General features: G+C 36.7%; 5 protein-coding genes across 5 annotated transcripts; 4 read left to right on the top strand and 1 right to left on the bottom strand.

The window, feature by feature from the left end:
* The first annotated feature begins 179 nt into the window (after nt 1-179).
* Nucleotides 180-2,056, top strand: LOC6498573 (S-adenosylmethionine decarboxylase proenzyme). The gene is made up of 7 exons (XM_001963059.4): nt 180-340; nt 720-806; nt 868-1,036; nt 1,098-1,382; nt 1,443-1,535; nt 1,592-1,747; nt 1,811-2,056. Exons 1-7 carry the CDS (start codon nt 237-239, stop codon nt 1,964-1,966), a joined length of 1,050 nt encoding a protein of 349 aa, XP_001963095.1. The 5' UTR covers nt 180-236; the 3' UTR covers nt 1,967-2,056.
* Nucleotides 2,057-2,219: 163 nt separating this feature from the next.
* LOC6498574 (myotrophin) lies at nt 2,220-3,167 on the top strand. Its single transcript, XM_001963060.4, has 4 exons — nt 2,220-2,388; nt 2,444-2,554; nt 2,894-2,977; nt 3,052-3,167. The coding sequence occupies exons 1-4, from the start codon at nt 2,305-2,307 to the stop codon at nt 3,136-3,138; spliced, it is 366 nt and encodes a 121-aa protein (XP_001963096.1). The 5' UTR covers nt 2,220-2,304; the 3' UTR covers nt 3,139-3,167.
* A 181-nt stretch (nt 3,168-3,348) lies between these two features.
* On the top strand, nt 3,349-5,580 carry LOC26515528 (selenide, water dikinase 2). The gene is made up of 4 exons (XM_014906958.3): nt 3,349-3,589; nt 3,648-4,026; nt 4,084-4,277; nt 4,336-5,580. Exons 1-4 carry the CDS (start codon nt 3,433-3,435, stop codon nt 4,716-4,718), a joined length of 1,113 nt encoding a protein of 370 aa, XP_014762444.2. The 5' UTR covers nt 3,349-3,432; the 3' UTR covers nt 4,719-5,580.
* Nucleotides 5,467-17,528, top strand: LOC6498575 (FERM domain-containing protein 5). Its single transcript, XM_001963061.4, has 8 exons — nt 5,467-5,598; nt 6,125-6,229; nt 6,296-6,338; nt 6,400-6,573; nt 6,634-7,013; nt 7,074-7,162; nt 16,175-16,392; nt 16,450-17,528. The coding sequence occupies exons 1-8, from the start codon at nt 5,509-5,511 to the stop codon at nt 17,064-17,066; spliced, it is 1,716 nt and encodes a 571-aa protein (XP_001963097.1). The 5' UTR covers nt 5,467-5,508; the 3' UTR covers nt 17,067-17,528.
* Nucleotides 17,529-17,631: 103 nt separating this feature from the next.
* On the bottom strand, nt 17,632-23,799 carry LOC6496936 (homeobox protein orthopedia). Its single transcript, XM_001963062.4, has 5 exons — nt 23,281-23,799; nt 20,856-21,166; nt 20,256-20,313; nt 18,046-18,350; nt 17,632-17,839 (listed from the first exon to the last, which is right to left on the bottom strand). The coding sequence occupies exons 1-5, from the start codon at nt 23,669-23,671 to the stop codon at nt 17,660-17,662; spliced, it is 1,245 nt and encodes a 414-aa protein (XP_001963098.2). The 5' UTR covers nt 23,672-23,799; the 3' UTR covers nt 17,632-17,659.
* Between the last annotated feature and the right edge of the window lie 45 nt (nt 23,800-23,844).

Here is a 23,844-nt window from a genome sequence, read left to right as displayed (position 1 = left end):
TTAATGTAAAATGTATATCATGTGTTTTTCTTCAATATTTTGTTAATAATAATGGCTCAATATATATTTCTCCGACGCAGTCTTATACTTGGCTGACGCAGGGTAAAATTCTCTCAGTGTAATATCAGTATTTTCCCGATTTTAAACAATCGATAGCGCATTACGTCCGATAGTGTTATCGTCTACTTTACATCACATCACCAAACTCTTGTTATCAATTTCATCTGTTTTTAACCATGCTGGAGAACGGAGAACATTTTTTCGAAGGGGTTGAAAAACTTCTTGAAATTTGGTTTGAGGAAAGCTCCAATAGCGAGAATGACCTACGGAATATTAGCAGGTAATTTCGAAACGGTATGACACATCGTACTATAAATGCTGGCAGGCTGTAAAGAAAAACACGGGTGGGTGTATTGTCCCCAAGATCGATGTAAATACACACTAATAGTAATTTCCTTTGTATAACCAGAATAAAAATCAGCAAAAATAGTTGCATATAATCATAATTGGTTATTCTGTAGGTTTCTAAATAGCGCACCAAGAGTCCACACGTTTTTATAGCTCTCAATCTTTGCCTTGAAATACAGCACCAGCCCATGACCTTTCCTATTAAAATTACAGATAGTGTTTTCTAACCGGATTCAATAAATTTTTTGGCTCTTATCGCTTATATACTTTGGACGGTTCACCCGAGTAATCTAATTTCTTAAATGTTTCAGATCTGACTGGGAAAACGTGCTGAGCCATGTAAACTGTGAAATCATCAGTACTTCCAAAAATGATATTATTGATGCCTTTGTGTTAAGGTAATCTTAAAGTTTAAACTTAATATAAAAAACTTGATTTTATAAAAATTATTTGATTTAGTGAGAGCAGCATGTTTGTTTCAAAAAGAAGATGGATTTTGAAAACCTGCGGAACGACGACTCCCCTAAAATGTCTAAGCTTATTGTTAAAGTTAGCTGCTACTAATGGATTTACCGTAGTAGCTGACTTATTTTATTCCCGTAAAAATTTTACAAGACCAGAGGCTCAGGTAATTTAACAAAAGGTTCTAAGAAGTTCTTATTAATAAATTCATCACATTTTTATTTCAGATAACTCCACATCAAGGATTCACTGAGGAAGTCACTTATTTGGATTCAATCTTTCCCAACGGAAGATCCTATTGCTTAGGTTCAATGAACTTGGAATGCTGGTATCTTTACACGTTTAGTCGATCTGATATTAAAATTTCTCCCGAACAAATAAGTGATGGAAAAGGCGTTGAATCTGATTCTGATCCAGACCAAACTATTGAAATACTTATGCAGGACTTAGATCCAGAGACGATGGGCATCTTTCACAAGGAAAAATTTCCCAGCGCCCATGAAGCCACATTGGTGAGAAGACTCATCAAATTTTTAAAATCATGTTCATATTTAAATATTTCTCTTAATTAGAAATCGGGCATAAACACAATTTTGCCAAGTATGCATATTGACGACTTTCTTTTCGACCCTTGTGGATATTCAATGAATGGAATCAATGAAAAGGTAGTTTTTAACTATTTATTTTAACAATTAATACCTTTTCTTTTCCCCAAAAATAGGGAGAGTATATGACCATTCATATTACTCCTGAAAATAAATTTTCATATGTAAGCTTTGAAACGAACGTGGCTTTGAGTAACTACAGGAAGCTTATTAATCAGGTTATCAATACTTTTAAGCCTGGGAAATTTATTGTAACTATATTTGCAAATAAGGTAAGCATGTTGTAAGCATTTTATGTTTATTGAATGTCGGTAAAACTCTTAATTTGATTTCAGTGCTCCTTGGCTTACGAAACTATGAAAGAGTTGGAAGTAGAGTACTCCAAAGGATCGCATTGGAAAAGAACGGACATGCAATGTTGTAATTTTCCATCATATAACCTCTTGTTTGCTCAATATTCCCATACTGATAAGAAAGGTGATAATTTATAAAAACAAGAAATAAGTGTGTGTTTCAAGAGTTTCTTGTTCGTCAGTTATTGAGTAAATTAAACCCCGAATAAACAATATAATAAATTCAAAGGATTTTTTTTAGGATAATTGTATGTTTTAATATTTCAATCCCTGAGATTTCTTTTTCTTATTAAATTCAAAAACATTGTTTAAAATAATTTCAAAATGAAAGTGTAACTGTTGAATAAAATACTAAAAATATACCAACTGGTATTTAAAATATGGATAGATTCATCGCATCCGGACAAGTGCCATTCAATTTCCACCTCTAAGAGCAGTCTCTAGACTCGACAAATTCAAGCTAAACGAAAATAAAAATGGGTGAAATTACCAACGAAAACATTATTTGGACCATCAAAAACGGAGAGTTCGATGCCGTACAAGCAGCCTTCCAAAACGATGTGTGTTAAACAATATAAAAATTTCGTTTGATTAACTTAATATCTCTGTACACAGGCACAAAAAGTGAACGAGGAGATTAAAGGAAGATTCCCCATACATTATGCGGCAGATTTTGGACAGCTCAAAGTACTGGAGCTCCTTATAAGTATAGGAGCCGACGTCGATGTAAGCTCTTTTTCCTAAAAACAGAACTTGATTGAAAGCCAGCCCACTTATATGTATACATGAACATTTTCCAGTTCTCCTACATTTCGATTACATACATACACTTGTTTAGTCATACTTATAAGCAAAAGCCGGCCGTTTCCATTCAAGATTACCAATCTAAAAGATATTTCATCATTTAATAAATATTTTTAATTTTTAATGCATTCTCCTACATTTCGATTACATACATACACTTGTTTAGTCATACTTATAAGCAAAAGCCGGCCGTTTCCATTCAAGATTACCAATCTTAAAGATATTTCACCATTTAATAAATATTTTTAATTTTTAATGCAGAGGAAGGACAAACACGGTATTACCCCGATTTTGGCTGCCATTTGGGAAGGACATACAAGCTGTGTGGAATATCTTCTTAAAAAGGTTGCAAAATATTTCGCTAATTCTGAAAAATATTTCTTTATTATTTAATTATTCAATTATTTATTTATTAACAGGGAGCAAGCAAAAACGGTTCTACTCCAGATGGCCAAAGTTACCTTGAGGCAGCGGAAAAAGACGAAATTAAAAAATTACTTTCATAAATTATAGATGTAATTTAAAGATACACCCTTTCAGTATCAAATACATTTTTAAATACAGTCATGTATAGCTTTTAAACTAAAAAAAGTAATGCTTGTTTTATTTAGAGATAATATTAAATGTTTTGATATTAGTCATTTTCGTTGCGCTTTTAAAAATATTTTTAAAATTTCCTTTTTTAGCCAAGTAGTGATCGCTAAAAAGCATCGATAAGTTCAGAGCCACTTTTACCACCACTAACGACATTTGACCAAAACTTATTTACTCAGCTGATTAGAAAAACAAAAGCTTCAAAAATGTTCGAACCGGAGAAACATGGGCTAGCGCCCGATTTTCAGCTAACTAAGTTTACAACGCACACCGGATGAAGTTGCAAAATCCCCCAAAAAGTACTTGAAAAGTACCTACGGGGAACAGACATAGCTAATACAAACAATGAAGGATATCTTATTGGTAAGAAATAATGATTTATTTATGTTATGTTCAAAACTAACCTACGTTTTTTATTTAGGCTCTGGAATGGACTGTGCAGTGATTCCACTAAAACGGCATGAAGATAGTTTACTTGTTCAGACTGTAGATTTTTTTTACCCCATGGTAAATGATCCCGAAGTTTTGGGTCGTATTGCTATTGCCAATGTTTTAAGTGATGTCTTTGCGGTGGGAGTGACAGAATTCGATGCAGTGGAACTGATTGTAAGCACCTCGACCAGCTTCTCAGATAAGGAAAGAGACGTTCTAATATCCCTTATTATGAAAGGATTTCGAAACTCATTGAAATCAAATGGGTTTCATAATACTGTCGTACGGATCAAGCAACTTAAGATCAATCCATGGTGTATAGTCGGTGGTATAGCAACATCTGTCTGTCGGAAAGAGGAAATTATCTTGTAAGTTTTTGGAAAGTTCTTAAAAGTTGCCTGTATTACTAAAAAAAAAAATTTTAGGCCTTCCAATGGACAACCAGGTGATGTTTTGATACTCACGAAACCCTTGGGTGGCCAGATGGCAATGGATGCCGCCCTTTGGCAACGTAATCAGACTGAGAGGTACAAAACACTCCGATCTGAATTCAGCGATGAAGAAATCAAGGAGACCTTTGAAATCGCAGTAAAATCGATGACCTATTTGAATAAAAATGGTACGAACAGAAGTTTCCTAACAGAAGATTCCTTAAACTCAATAAATTATCCTTTCAGCTGCACATTTAATGCACAAATACAAAGCACACTGTGCCACCGACATCACAGGATTTGGCTTATTGGGACATTCAAAGAATCTTGTCAATTTCCAAAAGGAGAAACTTTTGTTCAAGATCCATACATTGCCATTCATCAAAAATGTTTTGCAGTTCAGTTCTCTTGTTGGTCAGAGTGCAAAGTTCCGATCTGGCAGATCTGTAGAAACATCTGGTGGTCTACTGATCTGTATTCCTCCCGATGCTGCGGACAAATTTTGTCTAGAATTTGAAGAGGTTACATGCGGGAAGCAAAAAGCTTTTGTAGTTGGTACTGTTGAAAAGGCATTAGAGTCGGATGCCACATTGAGCGATAATGTAAACTTCATTGAAGTAAGTCTGTAAAAATATTTGGAATATATTAATCATTCATCTTATGATGATTATTTTATAAAGGCTTAGCCAGGAAATAATCTGAAATTTATTGTACGCTTGGACTGTATAATAATCATGATGATTAGTTGAAACTGTTCCGAATATTTAAAAGTAATGATGGGATTATAAAAATATAGAAAGTAAATTGTTTAAAATAATTATTCATTCTATGATGACAATTTCATAAAGGTCTAAAAACCAGGAAATAGTCTGAAAATAATTGTACACTTTAATGTATAATAATCATGATGATTAATTTAAACTTTTTAAAATATATTGTCCCAATACAAATAAAGAAAATGATTCTCAAAATTAAGTGTTTCGTTGTATTTTATTTTATGTAGTGCTCCCATTGCAGTGCAGGTAAACGGTTTGCTTTATAAATAATTAATTTTTAATATAATGCTGCTTTTAGTAGCCTTTTAGTAGAATATTGCACCCAAGGGCTATAATATACCAATAGTAACACTTGTCTCAAACACATGTTATGAAAAAGGCAGTTGTCCTTATTTGGTACCTTTTACTGTTGGTATCCTCCCCGCAGGAAAAAAACACCCTTAACGGGAAAATTAAAGGACGGCAAAGGACACTGACTTTGTTAAACTCATTGGAGTGACAAAATAAATTATAAAATGCCAAGCAATCGACTTTAAGTTAAAATTGAAATCTCGAATATAATAATCCGCCCACTTCTGTGTCGCTTGGTAAAGTGAAAGTTGCCATAAATGTGAAACGGTCCATTCAATTGCCAAATAACAAAATGTTCAGGAGCAAAAATGAAGGAAATATTGTGTACAAATGCACAGTTCGACTCCTCGATGATTCCGACGTCCTAGAATGTGAATTTCAGGTATATATACCATACCATATCTATCTCTGGCAATATTTATTAGTTTGTTACTTATAATTTTCGTTAATCTAACAAAACTATGGGTGAAACCATAGTTAAATCTATAAAAACGGTCATACATGAAATCCCCTATAATTAAATTAAAACATTGTATGTATTTTAATTTATTTTAAGTTTTCAAAGCGTTGCTATTCAACAAAAACAAACGTCTGGTTAACGCCCTTTCTGAATAGTTGCCGGTAAAATACGATATCGACATTACAAACCCTTCGCAGCAACCCAAAACAAATGCTACTAAAATATATGTATAAAATATGTAAACAGCTATGGAAATTTGTATTTTTTAATGCTTGAAAGTTGATTTCCTCATTATCCCTATAACTTTTTATTGTTTAATAAACCGTATAAATTATAATACTTTCTGTTTGTTTTATTTTGGCTGGAAAGTTGTCACTTTTTCGATGCCTCTTTAAGCATTTTTGTGCATATTTTGTGAAACATGAAGTTTTTCCAAATTATCTTACAGCCGTTCCATAAAGGTATATATTTATTGGAGTATTTATGTGGGGAGTTGGAAATCAAGGAGAAGGATTACTTTGGTTTGCGATATGTTGACTCGTCAAAGCAGCGGGTAAGTTTTTCCTTATAAAAGACGTAAACAAATTCATCTAATTATTTTTTTTTTTTTAATTTATAGCATTGGCTTGACCTTTCCAAATCCATAATAAAGCAATGCAAGGGTAAGTAAAGTAAATATTAATTTGTAATTTCCATTTAATTTAATTTAAATTTGATTTTTAGATCTAGATCCCATGTTATTCTCGTTAAGAGTTAAGTTTTATCCTGCGGATCCGTTTCGATTAACTGGAAATGCACGAATTATGTTATATCAGCAATTAAAAAGGGATCTCCGACATGGTCGTCTATACTGTTCCTTGGGAGAAGCTGCAGCACTGGGTGCTTTAATTGTTCAAGGTGAATACAGTTTGTAGAAATTTTAAAACCTTTTTGACGTTTTATATTCTCTATTAACAGAGGAACTTGGCGATTATAACGAAGACGTGCATATTGGATCTTATGTATCTTCCATAGAATTAGCCCTACGCCAAACAGAGTATCTGGAAAAGAAGATAATCGAGCTGCACAAAAAGCGTGAGCCCGGCCAGGATCTTTCTCTGGCTATGGATGAATTCCTTGGCATAGCCCGTGGACTGGAAACTTATGGTATAGATCCTCATCCGGTTAAAGATCACCGGGGCTCGCAGCAGTATATCGGTATAAATAATTCGGGTATAAGCACATTTGTAACTGGAAAGAGATCTCAACATTTCCGATGGAATGAAATCCATAAAATAAACTTTGAGGGGAAAATGTTTATTGCACATTTAAGTTATACAGATGCTAGTCGTGAGCCTGTAAGTTTGCTTATTCAACATTTGCATTTTAATTTATTTAAGACATTATTTTATCCTTAGAAAAAACATACCGTTGGATTCAAATGTCCTACTGGAGCTGCTTGCCGCTATTTGTGGAGATGTGCCATTGAACAAATGCTATTCTTTACGTGAGTTTCAAAATACAATCTTTAAATATATAATCTTAAAATCTTAAAATTTTTTTTTTTTAAATTTGTATATTAGCAGATAGCAAGTTAGGCTGTAAAGTACATATTAAGCAGGTTTTGATAGAAAATCGTGCTCCTGGGTTATCCAAGACCGAGAAAGTATAACATTTCTGGATCTGCCAAATATTAGCCAAGTTATGGACATTTTTCCAGTTGGAAAAGGAACAAAATTGGAGTAGCGATTCCGATATTTGTTATTTGGCCCAAATCGAAACTTTTGCAGCACTCTTTTGCGAATGCTTTTACTGTTTTGCGACCGATTCAAAAACGGAATATTGTTTATGAATCAGGATTCTAATCCGCTTCGATCTGCATAAAAAAAATGAAAAAATCGAACAACAAATATTTTGCTTAAGTTTCAGCCAAAATCATGATGGTACCCCTTTAAAAAATTCAGAAAAATGGGTTAACATTTTCGTTGCCAGGTTTTGATAGAAAATGGTGCTCCTGGATTATATAAGACCGACAAAGTATAACATTTCTGGATCTGCCAAATATTAGCCAAGTTATGGACATTTTTCCCGTGGGAAAAGGAACAAAATTGGAGTAGCGATTCCGATATATTTTATTTGTACCAAATCGAAACTTTTGTAGCACTATTTTGCAAATGCTTTTACTATTTTGCGACCGACTCAAAAATGGAATATCGTTTATGAATCAGGATTCGAATCAGAAATCGAACAACAAAAATTATGCTTAAGTTTCGGCCAAAATCATGGTGGTACCCCTTTAAAAAATTCCGAAAAATGGGTCAACATTTTCGATGCCAGGTTTTGTAGGAAAATGGTGCTCCTGGGTTATCCAAACCAGATCGGGCCAGAAATGCGCTTTCTAGAGAGAATATCACGGCAAATTGAATACACAAACCTGTTTCAAGACGCCACATTGTAGCCAAGAAACCATCCAGGAAAGACTTCACGATCAGAGTGACGTTATTATAGTTATATAATATATATGACGTTAAATTAAATTCGAAATCAAAAATATTTTCCCGCCCCCGCCAATCTTGAAAACTCAGACACAAACCTGTGTCCAAGACACGTCCCAGTGTAGCCAAGACACCACCCAGTGATGACGTCACAGCCCAATGCGTGACGTCACGGCCTAAAGTTGCTTGAAAATTTTCAATTTTCGCCCGCTACCAGGCTTGAAGTACTAGGCGAACAGAAACGACTAGTAGGTGGATTCGATTTTTTGAAAAGGTTTTTTGTGAATATCTCGGCCATTTCGCATCCTAGCTACAGTGGGGCATGTCTTGGATACAGGTTTATGTCTTGAATTTTTTGATCCGTTTAATTTGAATTCAAATTTAAAAAAAAAGTTTCCCGCCTGCGAATGTGGATCCGTTATATTTAAAATCAAATTTAAAAAGAAGTTTCCCGCCCGCTATATTTAATCCGTTGTATTTAAATTCAAATTTTAAAATATTTTCCCGCCCCCGCGAATTTTGAAAACTCAAACACAAACCTGTGTCCAAGACACGACCCAGTGTAGCCAAGACACTACCCAGTGATGACGTCACAAATCCAAGCCAAATCCGTGACGTCACGGCCTAAAGTGGCTGAAAAATTTTCAATTTTCGCCCGCTACCAGGCTTGAAGTACTAGGCGAACAGAAACGACTAGTAGGTGGATTCGATTTTTTGAAAAGGTTTTTTGTGAATATCTCGGCCATTTCGCATCCAATCCAGGATCGTGATAGCTCAAAAAATGCCCAAAAATATGGCCCTCCTACCTGGCTAACAAGATCTGATTTTGGCCAAGTTAACACCGAGTAGTAAACAAATTTGGCTAAAAATAATATACTTTTATTTTCAATTGCTTATATCTTGGCCATTTCCCAACCGATCTGGAAACGAACTACTGATCCTTGATCAGGACATCAATATCCTTTGGATTGCATCACAGGATCCCCCTGAAATCGTAGGCCACGTCACACATCGTGATGAATTTTCTTTCCGAAAATGCTGCTGCCGCTCAGCACTAAGCTGTGAGATTTCCAAAATCCTTTGATAGAGATCGAAGGATATTAATGTCCTGATTCAAAAAGTGTACTCCATTTTCAGATCGGCTTTGGAACTTCCGAGATATTCACATTCCAAATTATAACAAATGACATGTCCCAGTAATTGAATTTCCCTTTGGCGTTCCCTTTGACATTTTAAATAGTTCTGTTTGCCAGTCGATGCGCCTTATTTTTGCGCATTTTACGACTTATCACAATCCTGGATTGGATGCGAAATGGCCGAGATATTCACAAAAAACTGTTTCAAAAAATCGAATCCACCTACTAGTCGTTTCTGTTCGCCTAGTACTTCAAGCCTGGTAGCGGTCGAAAATTAAAAAATTTTCAGCCACTTTAGGTCGTGACGTCACCACTGAATGACTGGATGGGGTCCTGGCTACAGTGGGGCATGTCTTGGATACAGGTTTATGTCTTGAATTTTTTGATCCGTTTAATTTGAATTCAAATTTAAAAAAAAATTTTCCCGCCTGCGAATGTGGATCCGTTATATTTAAAATCAAATTTAAAAAGAAGTTTCCCGCCCGCTATATTTAATCCGTTGTATTTAAATTCAAATTTTAAAATATTTTCCCGCCCCCGCGAATTTTGAAAACTCAAACACAAACCTGTGTCCAAGACACGACCCAGTGTAGCCAAGACACCACCCAGTGATGACGTCACAGATCCAAGCCAAATACGTGACGTCACGGCCTAAAGTGGCTGAAAAATTTTCAATTTTCGCCCGCTACCAGGCTTGAAGTACTAGGCGAACAGAAACGACTAGTAGGTGGATTCGATTTTTTGAAAAGGTTTTTTGTGAATATCTCGGCCATTTCGCATCCAATCCAGGATCGTGATAGCTCAAAAAATGCCCAAAAATATGGCCCTCCTACCTGGCTAACAAGATCTGATTTTGGCCAAGTTAACACCGAGTAGTAAACAAATTTGGCTAAAAATAATATACTTTTATTTTCAATTGCTTATATCTTGGCCATTTCCCAACCGATCTGGAAACGAACTACTGATCCTTGATCAGGACATCAATATCCTTTGGACTGCATCACAGGATCCCCCTGAAATCGTAGGCCACGTCACACATCGTGATGAATTTTCTTTCCGAAAATGCTGCTGCCGCTCAGCACTAAGCTGTGAGATTTCCAAAATCCTTTGATAGAGATCGAAGGATATTAATGTCCTGATTCAAAAAGTGTACTCCATTTTCAGATCGGCTTTGGAACTTCCGAGATATTCACATTCCAAATTATAACAAATGACATGTCCCAGTAATTGAATTTCCCTTTGGTGTTCCCTTTGACATTTTAAATAGTTCTGTTTGCCAGTCGATGCGCCTTATTTTTGCGCATTTTACGACTTATCACAATCCTGGATTGGATGCGAAATGGCCGAGATATTCACAAAAAACTGTTTCAAAAAATCGAATCCACCTACTAGTCGTTTCTGTTCGCCTAGTACTTCAAGCCTGGTAGCGGTCGAAAATTAAAAAATTTTCAGCCACTTTAGGTCGTGACGTCACCACTGAATGACTGGATGGGGTCCTGGCTACAGTGGGGCATGTCTTGGATACAGGTTTATGTCTTGAATTTTTTGATCCGTTTAATTTGAATTCAAATTTAAAAAAAAATTTTCCCGCCTGCGAATGTGGATCCGTTATATTTAAAATCAAATTTAAAAAGAAGTTTCCCGCCCGCTATATTTAATCCGTTGTATTTAAATTCAAATTTTAAAATATTTTCCCGCCCCCGCGAATTTTGAAAACTCAAACACAAACCTGTGTCCAAGACACGACCCAGTGTAGCCAAGACACCACCCAGTGATGACGTCACAGATCCAAGCCAAATACGTGACGTCACGGCCTAAAGTGGCTGAAAAATTTTCAATTTTCGCCCGCTACCAGGCTTGAAGTACTAGGCGAACAGAAACGACTAGTAGGTGGATTCGATTTTTTGAAAAGGTTTTTTGTGAATATCTCGGCCATTTCGCATCCAATCCAGGATCGTGATAGCTCAAAAAATGCCCAAAAATATGGCCCTCCTACCTGGCTAACAAGATCTGATTTTGGCCAAGTTAACACCGAGTAGTAAACAAATTTGGCTAAAAATAATATACTTTTATTTTCAATTGCTTATATCTTGGCCATTTCCCAACCGATCTGGAAACGAACTACTGATCCTTGATCAGGACATCAATATCCTTTGGACTGCATCACAGGATCCCCCTGAAATCGTAGGCCACGTCACACATCGTGATGAATTTTCTTTCCGAAAATGCTGCTGCCGCTCAGCACTAAGCTGTGAGATTTCCAAAATCCTTTGATAGAGATCGAAGGATATTAATGTCCTGATTCAAAAAGTGTACTCCATTTTCAGATCGGCTTTGGAACTTCCGAGATATTCACATTCCAAATTATAACAAATGACATGTCCCAGTAATTGAATTTCCCTTTGGTGTTCCCTTTGACATTTTAAATAGTTCTGTTTGCCAGTCGATGCGCCTTATTTTTGCGCATTTTACGACTTATCACAATCCTGGATTGGATGCGAAATGGCCGAGATATTCACAAAAAACTGTTTCAAAAAATCGAATCCACCTACTAGTCGTTTCTGTTCGCCTAGTACTTCAAGCCTGGTAGCGGTCGAAAATTAAAAAATTTTCAGCCACTTTAGGTCGTGACGTCACCACTGGATGACTGGATGGGGTCCTGGCTATAGTGGGGCATGTCTTGGATACAGGTTTATGTCTTGAATTTTTTGATCCGTTTAATTTGAATTCAAATTTAAAAAAAAATTTTCCCGCCTCCGAATGTGGATCCGTTATATTTAAAATCAAATTTAAAAAGAAGTTTCCCGCCCGCTATATTTAATCCGTTGTATTTAAATTCAAATTTTAAAATATTTTCCCGCCCCCGCGAATTTTGAAAACTCAAACACAAACCTGTGTCCAAGACACGACCCAGTGTAGCCAAGACACTACCCAGTGATGACGTCACAAATCCAAGCCAAATCCGTGACGTCACGGCCTAAAGTGGCTGAAAAATTTTCAATTTTCGCCCGCTACCAGGCTTGAAGTACTAGGCGAACAGAAACGACTAGTAGGTGGATTCGATTTTTTGAAAAGGTTTTTTGTGAATATCTCGGCCATTTCGCATCCAATCCAGGATCGTGATAGCTCAAAAAATGCCCAAAAATATGGCCCTCCTACCTGGCTAACAAGATCTGATTTTGGCCAAGTTAACACCGAGTAGTAAACAAATTTGGCTAAAAATAATATACTTTTATTTTCAATTGCTTATATCTTGGCCATTTCCCAACCGATCTGGAAACGAACTACTGATCCTTGATCAGGACATCAATATCCTTTGGACTGCATCACAGGATCCCCCTGAAATCGTAGGCCACGTCACACATCGTGATGAATTTTCTTTCCGAAAATGCTGCTGCCGCTCAGCACTAAGCTGTGAGATTTCCAAAATCCTTTGATAGAGATCGAAGGATATTAATGTCCTGATTCAAAAAGTGTACTCCATTTTCAGATCGGCTTTGGAACTTCCGAGATATTCACATTCCAAATTATAACAAATGACATGTCCCAGTAATTGAATTTCCCTTTGGTGTTCCCTTTGACATTTTAAATAGTTCTGTTTGCCAGTCGATGCGCCTTATTTTTGCGCATTTTACGACTTATCACAATCCTGGATTGGATGCGAAATGGCCGAGATATTCACAAAAAACTGTTTCAAAAAATCGAATCCACCTACTAGTCGTTTCTGTTCGCCTAGTACTTCAAGCCTGGTAGCGGTCGAAAATTAAAAAATTTTCAGCCACTTTAGGTCGTGACGTCACCACTGAATGACTGGATGGGGTCCTGGCTACAGTGGGGCATGTCTTGGATACAGGTTTATGTCTTGAATTTTTTGATCCGTTTAATTTGAATTCAAATTTAAAAAAAAATTTTCCCGCCTGCGAATGTGGATCCGTTATATTTAAAATCAAATTTAAAAAGAAGTTTCCCGCCCGCTATATTTAATCCGTTGTATTTAAATTCAAATTTTAAAATATTTTCCCGCCCCCGCGAATTTTGAAAACTCAAACACAAACCTGTGTCCAAGACACGACCCAGTGTAGCCAAGACACCACCCAGTGATGACGTCACAGATCCAAGCCAAATCCGTGACGTCACGGCCTAAAGTGGCTGAAAAATTTTCAATTTTCGCCCGCTACCAGGCTTGAAGTACTAGGCGAACAGAAACGACTAGTAGGTGGATTCGATTTTTTGAAAAGGTTTTTTGTGAATATCTCTGCCATTTCGCATCCAATCCAGGATCGTGATAGCTCAAAAAATGCCCAAAAATATGGCCCTCCTACCTGGCTAACAAGATCTGATTTTGGCCAAGTTAACACCGAGTAGTAAACAAATTTGGCTAAAAATAATATACTTTTATTTTCAATTGCTTATATCTTGGCCATTTCCCAACCGATCTGGAAACGAACTACTGATCCTTGGTCAGGACATCAATATCCTTTGGATTGCATCACAGGATCCCCCTGAAATCGTAGGCCACGTCACACATCGTGATGAATTTTCTTTCCGAAAATGCTGCTGCCGCTCAGCACTAAGCTGTGAGATTTCCAAAATCCTTTGATAGAGATCGAAGGATATTAATGTCCTGATTCAAAAAGTGTACTCCATTTTCAGATCGGCTTTGGAACTTCCGAGATATTCACATTCCAAATTATAACAAATGACATGTCCCAGTAATTGAATTTCCCTTTGGTGTTCCCTTTGACATTTTAAATAGTTCTGTTTGCCAGTCGATGCGCCTTATTTTTGCGCATTTTACGACTTATCACAATCCTGGATTGGATGCGAAATGGCCGAGATATTCACAAAAAACTGTTTCAAAAAATCGAATCCACCTACTAGTCGTTTCTGTTCGCCTAGTACTTCAAGCCTGGTAGCGGTCGAAAATTAAAAAATTTTCAGCCACTTTAGGTCGTGACGTCACCACTGAATGACTGGATGGGGTCCTGGCTACAGTGGGGCATGTCTTGGATACAGGTTTATGTCTTGAATTTTTTGATCCGTTTAATTTGAATTCAAATTTAAAAAAAAATTTTCCCGCCTGCGAATGTGGATCCGTTATATTTAAAATCAAATTTAAAAAGAAGTTTCCCGCCCGCTATATTTAATCCGTTGTATTTAAATTCAAATTTTAAAATATTTTCCCGCCCCCGCGAATTTTGAAAACTCAAACACAAACCTGTGTCCAAGACACGACCCAGTGTAGCCAAGACACCACCCAGTGATGACGTCACAGATCCAAGCCAAATCCGTGACGTCACGGCCTAAAGTGGCTGAAAAATTTTCAATTTTCGCCCGCTACCAGGCTTGAAGTACTAGGCGAACAGAAACGACTAGTAGGTGGATTCGATTTTTTGAAAAGGTTTTTTGTGAATATCTCGGCCATTTCGCATCCAATCCAGGATCGTGATAGCTCAAAAAATGCCCAAAAATATGGCCCTCCTACCTGGCTAACAAGATCTGATTTTGGCCAAGTTAACACCGAGTAGTAAACAAATTTGGCTAAAAATAATATACTTTTATTTTCAATTGCTTATATCTTGGCCATTTCCCAACCGATCTGGAAACGAACTATTGATCCTTGATCAGGACATCAATATCCTTTGGATTGCATCACAGGATCCCCCTGAAATCGTAGGCCACGTCACACATCGTGATGAATTTTCTTTCCGAAAATGTTGCTGCCGCTCAGCACTAAGCTGTGAGATTTCCAAAATCCTTTGATAGAGATCGAAGGATATTAATGTCCTGATTCAAAAAGTGTACTCCATTTTCAGATCGGCTTTGGAACTTCCGAGATATTCACATTCCAAATTATAACAAAGGACGTGTCCCAGTAATTGAATTTCCCTTTGGTGGATTCCCATTTATGGATTTGCCAAATATTAGCCAAGTTATGGACATTTTTCCAGTTGGAAAAGGAACAAAATTGGAGTAGCGATTCCGATATTTTTTATTTGGCTCAAATCGAAACTTTTGCAGCACTTTTGCAGAATATCGCGTCAAAAATTCTGAGCCGCTGCGTTCCGGCCAACGATGCTGTGTGGGATAATGAGTTGTCGTCCACGGATTTCCCAACGCGGAAATTTAGTCGAAGACGTGCGGCTGCTGGATCTTCGGGGAAACGGAACTTTTGGATGATAATCGTAGATGGAAGAAGAGTATTTCAAACCGACTCAATCCATCCTGCATTCTGGTTTATCAATAGTATTATTCTGTAGAATCCTTCCGCAATTTTTGGACTCCTTTGAAGATTTCTGCGACGACTGTTGGACTCCTGCGACTGCTCCTGGACTCCTGTATACTCCTCGACCACATACGACGGCTCCTGGACTCTTGTGTACTCCTGCGACCTCCTGTGACCTGCTGCATACTCCGAATACTTCCGTGACGCCTTCCCAATCACCGTCTGATGCAAGGAAAGATGTACAAGGATTTTCATCACCTGACATTGAGACTTTGTCGGTCTAAGGACCCTGGACAAGAAAAAACACGGTATTGTAGCTGCTGCTGGAGACCGACGGGAACACAATGCTCCTGGCAATACACAAATAAATATACATCTATAATTTATAATTATAGGATATAATTTTAACCTATATAATTATATTATATAGGTATAAGAATTATAATAAATATTTATAATTAACGGTTATTAATTTAGTATTAATTTACTGTAAAACGTGTAAAAACTATAATATATAATAAAATAAAATTAAAACAATTAAATTGGATTTTTTTCTTAGTTATTAAGGGGAGATTGGATTTTTTGATCATTCAAAACTTTGTGAAACTTAAAATTGATAATATCAGTTTCTTTCTAATTAATCATAAATGTTTCATTCTCAGATTACCCAATAGCCAAAGTGCGGCTGTGATTTCTGGCGGAGGCTTTTTCTCCTGGGGTACAAAATTCCGATACACCGGAAGAACTGAGCGTGAAATTTTGACTGAAAATATAAATGCGTTGCGGGAACAAAAACTGAACAATTCCAATTCGAGCAAACGAAAAGCTAGCAGTGTGCCAGCCACGCCTTCCAGCCCCCAAGGTGACTTGGCCCAAATACGTAAGTAAATATAGTTAATTAAATGATTATTATTGATTCATTTGTAATAATTTCTAGGGTATAGCAGCCTGCCGAGATCCACGATGTCTGAACCTCTGGGCTATGCCATACCGAATGGTTCTCACTGCTACGTAGGGCAGGATCATGAGGGCAACGGTGGGATCCAAATCTCCAGCCTGGAGCCAGTTTGCGAAGAGGCTCGCCTGCGATCGTCGAACGTCGACGGTCCCAACTATTTGTCCACCCAGATGGGCTATGCCTACAGGGACTCCGTCGAGCACTCGTCCACGGAAAGCGGTCTGACCGTCAATGGCTACGATCATCCGCGGAAGCATGAGGCGAAGCAGCACGGCACATGGAGTTCACCAAATGCATACTATGGACACTCCGCCGATGCCACCTTCAATCCCAGTTCTACGGCGGATCACTTTTTGCGAGGCGATCCGTCCGTTCAGAAAGTGAAAAAGTTCCGTAAATTTCACTTGTTACACGCCTTTGTTCCGTCCGTTATTTTTGTGGCTTTTGCAATGGCCGGAACGGCCGTGTTCATCATGGAATCCGAATCGGAGGCCTTCGAGCAGCTGCGCAACTCTCCGGAAATGCTATGTCTGCGCTACCAATATTATCAGCCGCTGAAAGATTTTGTTTTTGAGAAATTCGGTCGGAGTAAATAAGAGGATTCTTTCGAATTTCGAATCTACATTGTAGCAGTAGCTTGTTTAATTCCACTAACATCCACTGTATCCGGGTATTTTAGAATGTATTTAAGTCAATTTTTTATTATAACGCTGTAATTCCATATTAAAAACAAAAGCCTGAAATTTTATTTTAACATTTAACCGATTCGTTCTGATTGGGTGATGCTGGGCCAGAATTAAATAAATTAACAAGTATCCTTTTTTATTTTACATTATCAAAGCGATATGCAATTGAAGGAAATCCCAAAAAGTGCGGACCAATACATATACATTAAGAAAAATGGATGAAGCCATAAAATGGCTAGTAACTTGAACTAAAAAAAAACTATACAAATTGAGGAGCTTAAAAAATTAAACCTCTATCGGGTTCATAAAACAGTTCTTTTTTATTTGTCGATATTGTTTCTCAATCAATCTTATTCAATAGATTTAGTTAAGTAAAAGTTTTATTAAATAAATAAATGTGACTATCCTTTATTTTATTTATGACAATAGGCCCCAAACGGCCGTATTATCAACTGAATGTACATTTTTTTTATTCTAAATACTTTAGTAAATAGCGACGTTTACTATAGAACCATATCAGCTTGAAGTCCCAATGATTCCGAGTGTTTCTTGGCCTTCATTCGAAGATCTGCTATACTGGAACTTTTGCTGTGAGCTGCAGCGAAAGCGGCCAGATTTATTGAATATTGTGGCACTGAGAAGAGTCCGGCTGGCACCGTTCCATTGGTTATAGCTGCGGCATACTGTAAATGGAAGAAATTTAGTTATTGGGACAAATACGTAACACCAAGTTCTCTAATAATGGCTTCTATCAACTAGTTCTTTATAACTAAAATTAGCACCAGGATGCTTTTAAAGTAATTGTCACATTTCTTTTTAGATAGTTTTAAATAAACCGAATCATTCATTTTTAAAGGAATATTTATGTAGGTTGTAGAATAGTCCTTACCTGATGAGCTGCTACTGTAATAATCGCTGGATCAAAAGCAGAAAAGGCGGCGGCTGCTGCAACTGTGCTGGAGAATTGCTTAACAGCTGAACGTGTGATGGCCGGGGGATGAGGTGAATCAACGCTGACTACCGGAACTTTTCCGGAATTGGCACTTCCTGTCGCTGCAGGAATTGCACTTGTCGCCGTCGGTGGAATTGGCGGAACGGAGGAATTTCGCAGAGCCGCCAAACTGACGTAGGGGGCCACCCGACAAGGTTCCAGAGGAGTTGCAATGGGAGGACTCCGACTTCCTACCAAGAACCCTTCAAATTAAAAATTAATAATGATAGTTTTTTATTTGGTAATAGTTTTATTATAAAACTTGTATTTTATAAGGATAATAAAGACACACCAATAAATATACATTTTCTGCAAACATCATACTAAACACACTCTTTTTATACGGGGATACAACCATTATAACTCAAATCTTTGAGGTCTATTTTATTTTGTACAGCCTTATTATGTTTTCCAAAATAACACACTTCTACACACTTTTATTATATTGAATACATTGTTTTTAAACAAATCAGAAAAAACAATCCATTACGAACCCTTGGAAACGGTTCTTAAAACAAAATTTTAATAAAATCTGGATTCAATTGAGATAAAAATGAAAATTAAAAATCCCAGTAGACTGACAAAATTGTACTTCCCAGATTGGCAAATCGTTTTAAGATTCAGTGACAAGTAATTGAATTCATTTTGTAATTTATTGCTCAGAAAACGCCCCCAGGACGGAGAGGCGGCGTCATTCAACCACAGGGACGTGTTACTCCAGGAGCACATACAAATGGCTCTCCGGGGACCGGAGCCCAGGTTAACGTCTTGTTTATGGTGGTTCACCGGCGGAAAAAAGCCTGAGAATTGATATGAACCCATAAAAAGCTGCCCATTCGTTTTCTGCTGGGTGTTGTGCTTTTTATGCCAAAATTTCAATTTGATTACATTTCTGAAAGTTTTTTTTTTGGGTCCAGTATTGAAATACGGCAACATTAGGAGGGAATTTGATAAATGCGATTATATCTTTTAATCCAATTAAGTAACTGTTTTATTAGGAGGGGCTACGAACTTCCACAACTCCACTTAAAGTTGGTCATAAGTGTTATTTTTGTTGGGTAAACTTTAAGTGGATGATTTGTAAATAAACAGACTTTATAAAGCTGACCTTTAAATTTTCTTGTTCAACATTTTCCCATAAATCCGTGCATACCTTGAGCTCCGCTAGCTTTTTGTTTATTTTATGAATTACAATCAATTCTCACAATCACATCTGCTCACAATTTCGGGTGGACGGCAAGGACGGCAAGGCAAATCCCTTCGGCAAGGATACACGGAGAGCCGTTTTTTAGAGACAGAAACACAAATCATTGCTAACTTCATCAAATTAAATATTCGAGCAATAAAACGGCGAATGCAAACGCCATTCTATTGAGTGAGTGGATCCTGGGTGGGTGATGAATTAGGATCTGAGGGGGGAAGCAGGATAAGGCCTTGGAAACGAGGGTTGAACCGGCGAAAGGCGAATGAATTAATGAAGAGACATTTAAATAACTGTGAAACCGTAACATATTGGCGCCGGGAGTTGATAAGCCAGGAAATGAACAGTATCCCGAAATGTAAATTGGTCTTGGCTGATTTTTGTGTACTTAACTAATTGCGATTTACACTTTCATTAAGCCTAATTGGCAAAAACTTGGCTAGCACAGAGCAAAGGAATGTTTTTTGTTCTTTGGAAGGATTTTTATTTTGTACACTGTGAGAAAACATTGAACAAACAGACTGGGTTTTCGTGTGTTTTCTGAAAGATTTATTATTTGGTTTTATTATTTTTTTGCTTTGCTTAAAATGATGTCCAAATAAGCACATAAAATTATAAAGTAGCTCTAAATTTATGTTCGATATGTTCATTAAGCATTTCTTAAGTTATTATTTTTAGAAGTATTTTTAGAAGAAAATTGATAACTTTTTAGGAAAAAGGAATTATTTCTTATGAATTCCATTGAATATTATTTCTAGCGAAGTATTTGTTTTACAGGGTTTAGATTACACTTGCCTTTGTTCAAAGAAAGAAATACATATCCAAGAAATCATTCCTCGATTCTCAGATATGTACATTCTTCTTAGTTAACATTTAAGAAAAAAATGGTTCGGATTTTTTTTCTTACCTTTATGCATTTGATTTTCGTGTTTTCTACATTTTGCCCGCCTGTTTTGGAACCAAACCTGAAAATATAGTTCAAAATATATTTAAAGACAACATTATTACAGAAGTTGCAGTCAACCGAAATATAATCCAACTATGGTCCAAAAAGCTCAGTTATTTATCGGATGCCATAAAAAAAGTGACATTCCTGCTGGCATCTACATATTTCATGACCACATAGTGTCTATTGCTGGTACCCTGATTGAGCATTTAATCTTTAACCGGCCCCCTGATGCTTTAACAATTTTCTCCTCTTAAGCGAGACAGCAAAGGGTGGCGAACAACTACAAACCACTTAACACCCCATATTTTTCCAAGTGACGGTGGTTGAAAAATCAAATCCTTCGGCCTTCTCTCCTCCTCCTGCCAGGAACTTCACATTTGGGGAGACACTTTTTGGGTAGACAGTGTCGTTTTGTCATTAGTACCAGTGTAATGAATATCAATTGAAAATCAATTTGTGCTTGTATTGCGTGTGCATGGGGGACACCCGTCGGACATTTTCATTGTCAGGCTGGACAATTTTCGGCAGAATTTATGGCCACTCCCTGCGAATAATTACCTGCACTCTGGCCTCGCTCAGCCCCAGCCGCTGGCTCAGTTCCTCCCGCATAAAGGCGTCCGGATAGTGTGTCTCTTCGAAGAGTCTCTCCAGTTCGTTGAGCTGGTCCAGCGTAAAATTGGTCCGCGATCTTCGCTGCTTGGTGTTAACCACGGACGGATCGAGGTGTTCGCAGTGCTCTCTGATTCTGGTTGGATCCGGGGAGCTGCACTTCTCAGGTATTACCGGCTTGTCTGGGGCTAATGTCGGAGTGTTGCTATCGTCCGTGCAATCGCTCACATTTGTCGTTATTATCGCGGAGATTTTTGTCTCTATAAATATATATTATTATTAATTATAAAAAGCAGAGTATACCTTAATTCAGGTTTTTAGGCGTATTTCCATCAACATTATTTCATACCAACGAGATTGTTTGAAAATTACGTATACGACCAGTATTCAATTTTATATATTTTAAATAAAAATTTTCTTAAACCATATTAAGAAGGGATATTTTCGACTGTTTTTTGGAATGCTGTTAATCAAGCTTATGTTTAATTTGGGCTTGAACTCAAAAATTGGTTTGAGCGAGTATAAGACCACTATTTTTATACCCTTGCAGAGGGTATTATAATTTTGGTCAAAAGTGTGCAACGCAGTGAAGGAGACATCTCCGACCCTATAAAGTATATATATTCTTGATCAGGATCACCTCCTGAGTCGATATAAGCATGTCCGTCTGTCCGTCTGTCTGTCTGTCCGTCTGTCCGTCTGTCCGTCTGTCTGTCGGTTTCTACGCAAACTAGTCTCTCAGTTTTAGAGCTATCGAGATGAAACTTTGCACACAGCCTTCTTTTCCTTGCAGGTAGTACATAAGTCGGAACGGCCAGGATCGGTCGACTATATCCTATAGCTGCCATATAACTGATTGATCGGAAATGCCATAACTTCGTTGATTTTTAAGATAGAGGGTAGGGACTTTCCACACATGTTATATTTGACCAAAATATCTTATGTACAAAATTTCATAAGGATCGGCCGACTATATCCTATAGCTGTCATAGAACGATCGGAATTGGCATAACTTTGGTGTTTTTAAAGTTAGAAAGATGGGACGTGGTACAGATTCTATTTTGGACAAAATAATCTGATTTGCCAAATTTCATAAGGATCGGCCGACTATATACGATCTGCTATATATCTAAAAATATAAGATGCGTGGCGCCACCTAGCGGACTGCGACTCAACTGCAAGGGTATATAAACTTCGGCTCCGCCCGAAGTTTGCTTTCCTTTCTTGTTTTAATTTAAAATCTGTGAAAAGAATCTAATATCTAAATAGGTTTAACAAATAAATTTATAATTGATTCTGGAAGAATATTCCTTAATTTATATTCTATAAATAGAATATACATAAACAGTGCATAGTGTATATATTATATACAAGTTATAATTTTGTATTACTAAAAACAATTTCCATATATCCATAACTCTTCTAAGTTTTTTTACATGCTAAATTAAAACATGGTTTAATTTACTAATTTCTACGAGAAACAACAAATCTTCCATAGACAAAACTGTGGGGAAAATTTATAGAAGTAGAAAAAAATTTATAAAATTGGAGATTTCCACTTTACATGAGTTTTTTTAAAATATGGTACCTTTTAGATTCCATTTTTAAATTTCACTTTCACATACACCTTTAAAAAATACGATCAACTAAAAAATGGTGGTCAACGCCAAAAAACACGGCCTATTTAATTTAATATATTCTTAAATTTGATAAATTTCTTCTTTTACGTGTACTGTAGAAACTCTGGGTTATGGTACCTATGTTTGTTCTGGTCTTTGGTTCAAGGAGGGTTATGGAGCAAGTGAAATTATGAGGGAAGATGTATATAAAATCTAAAACTTTAAACAAAACAACAATATATTACATTACCTAATAGTTATTTTTAAGATTTAAATATAATAAAGCTGCAAAACAAATCATAATTTTAAAATATTATGTTTTAATAATATTAAGCCAAAAACAAATCACTTCGAGAGTTTTAATAAAAAAGTATACATATTAATAGGATTGTTTATACTTTATTCAAATTTATGCATTGCTTTTTCCACTCGAATAGGCAAACATGTCCCACTGATCTTGATTTTTACTTGAATTAAGGTTAAAAAATAATTTATAATTTATTAAAATTATAATTAAATTATAAATACAAATAAATTATATATAAATAAATTATAATTAAAAGTTAAAAAATAATTTATAATTTATAAATAATTTTTTAATAATGGGCACAAAGTTTTCATCTATTCCGTCTAAACATGAGCGTTTGTTTTATTATAAGAAACTTTACACAATAAAAGCTTATTTTAAAATGTCCGACGGGCATTCCTCTATTAGGTTTATTCACTTGAACATGATCTTTTTATCTAAAGTTTACCTTCTGGCTGCGAATCAACTTCTAAATCCTCGGATATTAGCCAGTTCTTGGGCTTGTGTTCCACGGGTTTTCGAATATTTGGACTTAGGCGGTAGGTCTCAACGATTTCCTCTGGAGGGGAGTCTGGTCGTGGGTCCGGTACAGGGGCGATAATTGTATTGCTTTCCGAAACGGACAAATCAGTAATGTCAATATCCACGGACTCGTCACCACTCGCACAGCCGTCGCCATAACTGCCGCCGGAACTAATAGAGTTTATGAGTATTGAGTTTTTAACATCCGGATGTTTTTTAATTCGCGCGCCCGTCATTGAATTGAATAAAGCGTGAACACTGTTGTTAGTTAAGTTGAACTCAAAGGATTTTGTTACAAACTGTGCCAATTGCTCCATACTTTTGCTAAAATAAATAAATAATCGCGGCAGATTTTTTCGCTGCGTTGGAGCATAAGTTGCTGTAACGGAACTTAGTTGCCGACTATTTTATAGTCAACACCAATAGCATTCGGCGTGCCTAATCACTTCACTTGGCTCTTTATCGCTGCGCATGTCATTCGGCACATCCT

This window comes from Drosophila ananassae, chromosome 3R, assembly GCF_017639315.1.
Source record: "Drosophila ananassae strain 14024-0371.13 chromosome 3R, ASM1763931v2, whole genome shotgun sequence".
NCBI lineage: Eukaryota > Metazoa > Arthropoda > Insecta > Diptera > Drosophilidae > Drosophila > Drosophila ananassae.
The sequence above is the reverse complement of the archived record's forward strand: the minus strand, read 5'-3'. Positions and strand labels throughout refer to the sequence as shown.

What these genes read in the sequence shown, in the direction of transcription:
- LOC6498574 (XM_001963060.4), top strand. Translation starts at nt 2,305, where the DNA reads ATGGGTGAAATTACCAACGAAAACATTATTTGGACCATCAAAAACGGA. An exon ending in GTATAGGAGCCGACGTCGAT is followed by an intron (nt 2,555 to 2,893) that starts GTAAGCTCTTTT and finishes TTTTTAATGCAG; the next exon opens with AGGAAGGACAAACACGGTAT. An exon ending in TGGAATATCTTCTTAAAAAG is followed by an intron (nt 2,978 to 3,051) that starts GTTGCAAAATAT and finishes ATTTATTAACAG; the next exon opens with GGAGCAAGCAAAAACGGTTC.
- LOC6498573 (XM_001963059.4), top strand. Translation starts at nt 237, where the DNA reads ATGCTGGAGAACGGAGAACATTTTTTCGAAGGGGTTGAAAAACTTCTT. An exon ending in GCGCCCATGAAGCCACATTG is followed by an intron (nt 1,383 to 1,442) that starts GTGAGAAGACTC and finishes TCTCTTAATTAG; the next exon opens with AAATCGGGCATAAACACAAT. An exon ending in TAACTATATTTGCAAATAAG is followed by an intron (nt 1,748 to 1,810) that starts GTAAGCATGTTG and finishes ATTTGATTTCAG; the next exon opens with TGCTCCTTGGCTTACGAAAC.
- LOC6496936 (XM_001963062.4), bottom strand. Translation starts at nt 23,671, where the DNA reads ATGGAGCAATTGGCACAGTTTGTAACAAAATCCTTTGAGTTCAACTTA. An exon ending in AGTTGATTCGCAGCCAGAAG is followed by an intron (nt 21,167 to 23,280) that starts GTAAACTTTAGA and finishes ATATATTTATAG; the next exon opens with AGACAAAAATCTCCGCGATA. An exon ending in TGAGCGAGGCCAGAGTGCAG is followed by an intron (nt 20,314 to 20,855) that starts GTAATTATTCGC and finishes CTATATTTTCAG; the next exon opens with GTTTGGTTCCAAAACAGGCG.
- LOC6498575 (XM_001963061.4), top strand. Translation starts at nt 5,509, where the DNA reads ATGTTCAGGAGCAAAAATGAAGGAAATATTGTGTACAAATGCACAGTT. An exon ending in CATAATAAAGCAATGCAAGG is followed by an intron (nt 6,339 to 6,399) that starts GTAAGTAAAGTA and finishes TTTGATTTTTAG; the next exon opens with ATCTAGATCCCATGTTATTC. An exon ending in CAGATGCTAGTCGTGAGCCT is followed by an intron (nt 7,014 to 7,073) that starts GTAAGTTTGCTT and finishes TTTTATCCTTAG; the next exon opens with AAAAAACATACCGTTGGATT.